At 32.6% G+C, this 9,275-nt stretch overlaps 1 protein-coding gene across 1 annotated transcript in view; it reads left to right on the top strand.

Moving 5' to 3' along the window:
* Positions 1-3,785, top strand: part of LOC107679630 (caveolin-1-like) — an 8,270-nt gene extending 4,485 nt beyond the window's left edge. Inside the window, exon 3 of the mRNA XM_016475241.1 lies at positions 2,868-3,785. Coding sequence (XP_016330727.1) covers positions 2,868-3,209 — 342 coding nt within the window. The 3' untranslated portion in view covers positions 3,210-3,785. The remainder of the gene's footprint in view (positions 1-2,867) is intronic.
* The last annotated feature ends 5,490 nt before the right edge of the window (positions 3,786-9,275 follow it).

The following is a 9,275-nucleotide window of genomic DNA, read 5'->3' as shown; positions in this document are numbered from 1 at the left end:
TATTCATTTTATTGTTAAATATAGTTGCATTTTAAAATATGATTTATTAATTTACATTTTTCTTACTTTATTTTATTTATTGTTAAAAATAGCTATTTTATATAGTTTATATAATTTTATATAGCTATTTTAAATAGTATTTTTAAACATTTAAATAAACAGTTTTAAATGTGTTTGTCAGCTTGAAACATTATTTATTTCTTTTTTTACTTAATCTTTTTATTGTATTTTATATACAAATTTTGTTTTTAAATATAGCTCCATTTTCAAATATTATTTAAACTGTTTTAAATATGTCTATTTGTTTGTCAAAAAATATTTATTTATTTATTTACTTTATTTTTATATTTATTTTATTTTATATACAAGTGTTGTTTTTAAATATAGCTCCATTTTTAAAAATTAATTAAACTGTTTTAAATATGTCTATTTATTTGTTGATAAGTGATTTATATACTTACATTTTTATTTTATCTTATTCTATTTTATATATTTTTTATTGTATTGTTACATATAGTTGCATTTTTAAATATGATTTATTTATTTAAATTGTTTTAATTTTCATTAATTGTTTTTCATTTCATTTTTTGAAAATGAAAAGGGGTATATTTATTTACATTTTTGTTTTTATTTATTTATTGTTTTGTTTTATTGCCTTTTTAGACAATTTTAAATAAACAATTTTAAATGTATACTTATTTGTCAGTTTGAAAAGTGATATATTTATTTATATAGGTATTTTGACTAAATTGATCATTGTTTTCATGTTTAAGTGCACTCATTTTACTCATCCATAAACTGTTCACTGCACACTGGTGATTTATTAACTATGTGTGGACTGGTCATATAATCACAAGCCCCGAGGTTTGAAGAATGCAAGTTGATGCTTCTGTCAGTACAATGAAGGTGTTATCAGACAACACTGTGCAGTCAGCTCAAGAACTGTTTATTTTAACTTTGTTGAAAGTCATAGTTGTAATATTCAAGTAATGGAAACTATGTGTCCGGCCAATCGGGATATACTGTAGATAAATGAACTGGGAGGACAGGCTTATAACACTGTCTAATTTGGCGTTTCTTTGCCAACTTGAGCCATGATGGTTTCAAGCCCTTGAACAAGTAGTAATTTATCATTTTACTCTTACAAGAACTTCAATTTACTCTAAAACACTCGTCCAGACATGTTGGTGTTCCTATAAGGCTTCTTAACTAACTTAACCAGCAAGCCTTTAGATAGATTGTGCTGGTTAACCAGCATTTTTTCCTAGTGAACAACAAGACTATGCTGTTTCAACTAGTATAAAAAGTCTAAACTGGTCTTTTAAGTAGGGAAAAAAATCATTTTCAGGGACTATTAGTTGAAAGATCACCATAAACAACACTGCTGTCTTTCGATTAGAAGAAGTTCAGCTAGATTTTGTTGGCTATAGCTTGCTCAAAAAGGAGGTGTTAAATATTAGCTTAATCTTGACTTTGACATGTGACTGTGAAGGACGGACTGTGTTTGTGTGTGCTTTTACCCTGTATAAGCAAAGGTGTCTCAACTGAAATAAACACATCTGCATTTAAAAGCAAGTGTACTGTTAAACCAGGATGGTGTGAGGTTTGCCAGCTCGAGGAACATCTAAACCAAGCTTTGCAGGGCTTATTAAATGAGATTTATATATACATGTCTTTTCTAAATGTTAGTGTTTGTTTGGTGTCAGGCACTATCTGATCCAGTCTGCGGTTGATACCTGAGGTTTAGAGCAAGGTGACTTGGGCATGAACCGGGTGGTACCAGTCTGAGTGAAGCAGAGCAGGCTGCTGGACAATGTAAAGATGCTGTCTGTGAGGAATGTGGAGATGGCTGAAGGGGAGGAGGAAGAGTCATGCTGCTTTTCTTAATGTCAGTCCACTTGATATGGATGAAAACATGCAGAAATACTCCAGTTTTTATGATAATTTATTGATCACAAAAACTTACATATAAATAAAATATAAATATATGTATAATAAAATTAATGGGCTTCAGCATCCCCATGACCCCTCATAGGACAAGTGGGCTGGAGAATGGATGGATGGATAATAAAACTATAGATAAATATATAAATGTGTATATTTTTGATATATCTTAAAATTATATTGAAATATTTTTATTTTGTTTATTATTTTAATTATTTAATTTAATTGTGGTTGGCATAACAAATTATGAGTTGCATTACAGTAATGACTGAAATAGATTTATCTATATGTTTTTTATTTATTTATTTATTTAATTGTATGTATTTAGGTATTTAGATAGATAGATAGATAGATAGATAGATAGATAGATAATATTATTAATAATAATATAGAAAATTATGTAATAATATAAAAGCAGTCATTTATATTATATAATTATTTATAATATTATTTATTATAAAATTACTCGTATATATTAGAATTATAAAAAAAAAAAAAATTTAATTACAAACATACCTGCTGTTCCTTTATATATATATATATATATATATATATTCATATATTCAATATTTAATATATTTTGAAATATCAATAATAATTCGAAAGTTATTCTTAAATAAGCAAAGATTTCCCAGCAAAAACATCCATATTGCAACACAGAGGCAGATATTTTTTTTTATATTATTAAGTCTTTTTACCTGAATATCATGGATAATCCACCAGGAGGCAGAAGACATGCAGTAGATTGAGGTTTTTATGAAAAGAGTATTGATCATTTTAATGATATAAAGGTCTTAGAAAGTCATTAATGGGTTAATTGGAAAATGCAAAATGAAATTATGTCTAAATTGCGATTATAAGAATACAAAATGTTTTAATTCCGTTACAAAATGATAAAATTCTGAAATCCCTTTCATCTCCAGGTGGACTTTGAGGACGTGATCGCTGAGCCTGCTGGTACCTACAGCTTCGACGGCGTGTGGAAGGCGAGCTTCACCACCTTCACAGTAACCAAGTACTGGTGCTACAGGCTGCTGACGGCCCTGGTGGGCATCCCGCTCGCCCTGGTATGGGGCATCTTCTTCGCCATCCTCTCCTTCATCCACATCTGGGCGGTGGTGCCTTGCGTGAAGAGCTACCTAATCGAGATCCACTGTGTCAGTCGAGTCTACTCCATCTGTGTGCACACCTTCTGCGACCCGCTGTTCGAAGCCATCGGAAAGTGCTTCAGCAGCGTCCGGGTCACCACCACCAAGGTGGTGTAGGGACAGGGATAAGGAAAAGAGCCAGAGGGCTGGGGTGGGGTGGGTTGGTGTGTGGCAGGGGAATGGAAACCAATGTCCGATGCAGGAAGATAAAACAAATGTAACCTCTCTAAAAAAGAGGGCAAAAAAAGTGAACAGAGATGGACGGTTGCACTGTATTTAGGTGGCCCTTTGATAAGACTCTCCTCTCTGTCTCTGATCTGTTCATGAGCTTTGTCTCCTCTCAGCTTTGGATTCCTTGGGGTATAGGGGACGTGTGTTAAAAATGCTCATTTTTTGTAATTTGTTAGCATTTATCAACGTAGGAATACCGTTTCAGCCTGACTTTTAAAGGAGAAGTTAATGCAAAAATGAAAATTCTGTAATTTACTTACCCTCATGTCGTTCCATGTTCGTCGCTCAAAAACCACCATAAAAGTGATCCATGTGACTTATGCGCAATTTTTTTTTCAAGTCTACCATAGTCATGTGATATGAAATATAGAGGGGTGAGTCATATTGACCACTTTTATGGTACTTTAATAGTGTTTTTTTTTTGTGTGTGTGTGTTTTTTGTACTTTTTGGAGCTTGACAGTGGTCACTATAATTAAATTATATATTACTATAATATAAATTATAAAATATAATATACATTTTAAAGTAAAAATGTAAAAGTATAAAATACATACAAATTTAATTTTTAAGATGCGGTCACGTTGGCAAAAAGCATGCACTATTTATTGTCAATAGTGTTGCGATATATGAAGCTGAGCTCACTTTCAACCCAAGCAGTTTTATGTTGATCAATGCAGCGAATCTGCGCGACCAACTTGAATTTGTTGTGAAATCTCTGTTGGGGAGAAATCTTTTGCAAAATTCCCAATCAATCACATATATACCTATTGAAATAACTGAATTTCAGACTTGAAATTTTGCTGAACAACAGTAAATGTGACTGCACCTTTAACGTTAAATTGTTTTCAAACTTTTGTAAAGATATGAGGTTGAGTAAACGATGACCGAGTTATCATTTTTGCGTGAACCATACCTTTAAGATTTGCCTGCTGGGACAAGGCTGTGAACTTTTTTTTTTGTTTGGGTTTTGTTTGTTTTTTGTCCCCTTTCATTCATTGACATGTCCACTTAGTCGTGCCAAAATAGTTCCATTGTGATGTGTAAACATTATATAGTAGATTCTAATAGTTTTGCTATGTTCATCCATCCATTTGGGTACTATCACCCTTTGGTGTCATCACTGGGGTTTATGGAATCCAAAAGTTTTTTGTTTGTTTTTGGGAAAGGGCTCAGGGGGGAAAAAAAGAAGAAGAAAAGAGTAGGCGTGGCCCTGCTGATGTCAAGACTGCCCGTCACACTGCATGTTGCCACTAAATATGGTGGATGGCCCAAACACGGGGCAAAAGAAGTGCCCTCACTGAACCCTTTGCCAGCTCAGCATATACTAACAAAGAGACTGTTCCTGGCTCTGACACGTAACGCTTCAAACCAGCCATCATGGCAACAGCTTTTTGAGTGGCAGAGAATGTCTTTACAACTTCCAGATGAAGCTAGCAACTATAGGACACCAACCTAGCGAGATCTTCCAGCAGGTTGTGATGATTGAACTTTATTAAGCACATTACCAGAGCCTTAACATACGCTTATACTTTATTTGCAGTCTTTGAAGATGAAGAACTTGTTTTTTTTTGCATTTTTTAAAATGTTGTTTCTGTAGAAACAAGTGACATCATTTGGTTTGAAGTTTTGTCCCATAAACAAACCTGTCTGCTTTTCTGTTTATTCACTGTCATACACAAACACACACAGACACACACACTGGCAAATACTGGCAGCAAACGTACGTTTCCAGCATCAGAGGCTGCTGCTTAAGTGGGGTATATAGTATTTTGTACTGACATTAAGCTCACTTCTCTCACCTTTTGTCTACCTGCTTCGATTCAGTCACCTCTTTGTTTACCTGCTGTCTTAGTATCTATTGAAATGCATTTTCTTCACTCAGTCTGCCCCTGTAGATGAGATAGTATTTTTATTCATATTTTTATATGAAAAATTAAATTCTTTTTCCTTGCTTTTACTGTAAAATCACATAATGCTGTGCACATTAAAGAAAATGTAATATAAATCAAGTTGATTTCATTTGTCTGGTTTATTCAACATTTTATTTGTGACTGCTGCAAATTCAGAAATAGCCTTTGCTTTCTTGTAATAAAAAAGTATTTGATTAAATGGCTTTGATTTTGTTTTAGGACTTTGTTTAAAGCCCTTTTGGGCTGCTTTAACCTCTGTGTGGTCATTTTAAGACTTTCTTTATTTGTGTACAAAACAGGCTCAGTCCTCAAACCCACAGCAATTAATATTGCAGTATTTAAAGAGCAGCTAGAAATAAACTCATGGTTACTGAAATAAAGTGGAGAGAAATTAATCACAATGCTTATTTATTCTCTATGCTCTCTATAGTGAGAACTTGGACTGTATGTTGAGCATCAAAACATTTCTTTTCTTTTGTAATTCTTTTGTGGATCCTCTAATGAAACTAAACAATTTTTTCTTATATTAATGTAAGTAGACTACATCAATGTTATATTTTAGTATCAATGAGACACTATTATGGTTTTTATTATTTTGCATTTTTGATTTTACTTTTAGTCATTTTGTTGTCAATACGACATTGTTATATATATATATATATGTGTGTGTGTGTGTGTGTGTGTGTGTGTGTGTGTGTGTGTGTATATTAATATATAGTGTTAGTTATTTTAAGTTAAACCAAATGGAAATGAGAAATGCTGCCTTGGCAACTAGATTAAATAAAATAAGTGTTGTTTGTATATTTCTTTTTATTGCAAGAAACAACTTTTATTGCAAGTTTTTTAAGGTTTTAGTTATATGATAACTCTGGCCTAGCCTATGTCTTCATCATAAGCACAATAAAGACGTTAACAGCATCATCTGAAAATATTTCCTTTCATTTTCACACAGAAATATTGTGATAGCCTGCCAGGAGAGCCTACATTTGATAGGAAAATTGCCTTTATTCAAATCTTTAAAGTGTTTCAAAGGATTATTTGCACCCCCTGCGGGCGCCGTGGAAACACACAGAATCAACAAGTGATTCCCAAATCGTACCCTTGAATCGGATCTTTTTTTAAATTAGGAGTGTCCATAGATAAAATTATGTAGCCTAATAATTAAAATTGAGTAAAAATTAAGTAAATTGTAGACCTCCAGAAGTTTGGGGGTGAATCTTTTTTTGATTACTTTTGTTTAGCTTTTTAGAGAACGCCATCTGCAGCTTCTCTTTGTATCGACTCTTGGACGACTCGGACATGACCGGAAGTGTTAATTGTTCAGAGAGCACGAGTTCGATTCAAGAGTTGTATGATTTGTGAATCATTTCGACCGTTAAAATATTCTAAAAAAGACCTAAAAATGTCCTTATCGCTTAGAAATCCTTTGAATTTTATTTATAGTGCAACTCGTTTCTTGTTGATGAATTGTTTGCAATCAATGATGAATGTACATTTTGAAATTTATATGTAGCTTAAACAAATATTGTATCCTAGGGCCCTGTGTGCGAGACAAAAGAAGAAGGCCTATTTGTCCAGTAAATATTGAGATGTTAAATAAAGCATTACTGTCACCATGCAAAACTATTCTGTTAGAGGACTGTATGGTTGTTATATGATAACACCTCCTCTTGGTAAATAAAGACAATAGCAAGCATTATGTCTTTTCAATTATTCATCGTGTCCATTTGAAGCAGGGAGTCATTAAATTGATTCAATGTTCAATTACATCTATTTAATATGTCATTTAATACAGGATGCTACATACTTTGATATCACTATTACACCCATTAAAACTTAACGTTAGTAAACAACACAGAAGATTTATAATTTAAAGGTGACATATCATGAAAATCTGACTTTTCCAGGTTTTAAGTGCTATAATCAGGTCCCCGGTGCATCTACCAACCAAGGAAACGTGAAAAAGATTAACCCAGTAATTTTGTTTTGGTAAGCCTTTTTCTGCAAGCATCTGAAAAAAATGAGCGTGTCTGATTTCGCTCCCTTGGTGATGTGGCAAAGGGATCTCATTATAATATTACCGCCCCTTAATCTGTAAGTTTACACCCACAGCGCCATCATTTTGATTTCGCAAGTGATAACGGTATACCAGCTCTAATGCCATGGTGACAGTTTGAACAAAACTTTTTTTTTTAAATAGGCCTACTCTAAAGTGTACTTTTTCACAAGGAACCTGAAGCTTCATTGCATTCAACAAAATAAAATAAAAAAACAATATTATTTGATTTGAATAAATCACAAAGCCTGTTGTGTTGTCTATCACGGACCAGGTTTTAAAATCAATATTATTATGATTATGAAATGAATCTGAAATGGAGTTGAGAGCGATCATGTGACCCAGAGGAAAACAATGCCAGCTGGGTGAACTAATCAGCTTAAGTGCTGTAAAACTGGTTTGAATATATCTCTAAAAGTAAAGTTTTTAAAATGCAGCTCTGTGTTTACCATTTTAAAACTTTCCTGGAATAACACTGTCAAATGCATTTAAAGAGACAGGCCCGAAAAACAGCTTATTTCTGCTTCCACTCAAAATGGGCATTTTCAAAATGATATAATAAATGATCTGTGGGGTATTTTGAGCTGAAACTTCACAGACACATTCTGGGGACACCAGAGACTTATATTACATTTTGTAAAAAGGGGCATAATATGTCTCCTTTAAGAGACTGTTCATTTTCCTCTATTTCCTCTAGTTTCTTTCAGGTGTTGTTATCATCAGAATATCTTCTGCTATGAATATGCACAAAACTTTGCACTGAGTTATAGATCTTCGCTATTTGCTGCATACAGATATCTCAACTCTTACAATAAAAGCACAAACCCAGTCAAGTTCGATCAAATCCCAGCTGTTTGAATAGAAATTACACAGAACAGATGGTAGTAACTTTCTGAGCAGCCATCCACCACCACCCGGTGTTCATTTCCACTGGCAGCACTCAGTTGAATCATCGTCACAGTAGAAACAAACACACGAAAAAAAACAGCGCACCTCCTGTCTCATTGTATATTCAGCTGCATGGAAAATTTTAATCAGGGAAATGCCCTCAATTTTTGTCCAAATTTCAATTTTTTTAAAGGAAATAAATGTATTTGTCCATGTTGTCTTTTTTGGGATAACTGTGTTTATTGAATCTGGAAGTGGAATTGGTTTGTTTTGCAAAGGTTTTCAGGACAGTGACCTACTGAGTGGACAAAGGAGAGATTTTAGTGACCTCCTGGGATAAAGAATGATGACCAACTATGCTGAGTCAATGAGGGAAAAATCTAAGTTTTCTCTTAGTTTAGTTTATTTATATAGCACATTTAAAAAGGCAAATGCTGACCAAAGTGCTACACAAGCAAGGTTTATAAAACAATAACAATATACAAGAGGATTATTACAACAAGAAGATAATCAAATGCACATGGATTAAAACAATATCAATAACCACCTTCTAAAAAATAATATGTTTTGAAAAAAACTATGCTTGTGAACCAAAGTACACTCAATTGTACTGAATGTTTACTTCAAATCTTAAAAGTATATTTTAAAAAATTGATGATAATGTTAAACGTTATTGGATGTTACATTTAAAGTTAATCTTTTTTAAATGTACTAAATTGCAACTTCATCATTACAAAGGTGTCATTACAAATATACAATGTTTAAATATATGACATACGAGTTTCAATAGAAATGACATTACAGTATATTTTAGTTTACCATAAATGCTTGTCAGTACATCCGACAGTTAATCCATATTTCAAAGACAATAGAAGTGATTATATTATAAGGATGTACTTGGGTAAAAAAGCACTCTTAAGCTCAACTAATTTCATTTAATATAAATTTAAACTATAATACATTTTCATTCAACGGTAAATTCGATTGCAATTAAGTGTCTGAAAACATTGCATTCAGTTTGCACTTAATTATATTCTCTATATATATATATAACAAAATTAAAATCAATAAATTATGTTTATATATATATATATATA

The sequence above is a fragment of the Sinocyclocheilus anshuiensis genome, unplaced genomic scaffold, assembly GCF_001515605.1.
Source record: "Sinocyclocheilus anshuiensis isolate Anshui unplaced genomic scaffold, SAMN03320099.WGS_v1.1 scaffold288, whole genome shotgun sequence".
NCBI classification, from domain to species: domain Eukaryota; kingdom Metazoa; phylum Chordata; class Actinopteri; order Cypriniformes; family Cyprinidae; genus Sinocyclocheilus; species Sinocyclocheilus anshuiensis.
This window is presented reverse-complemented; position numbering and strand designations above follow the sequence as displayed.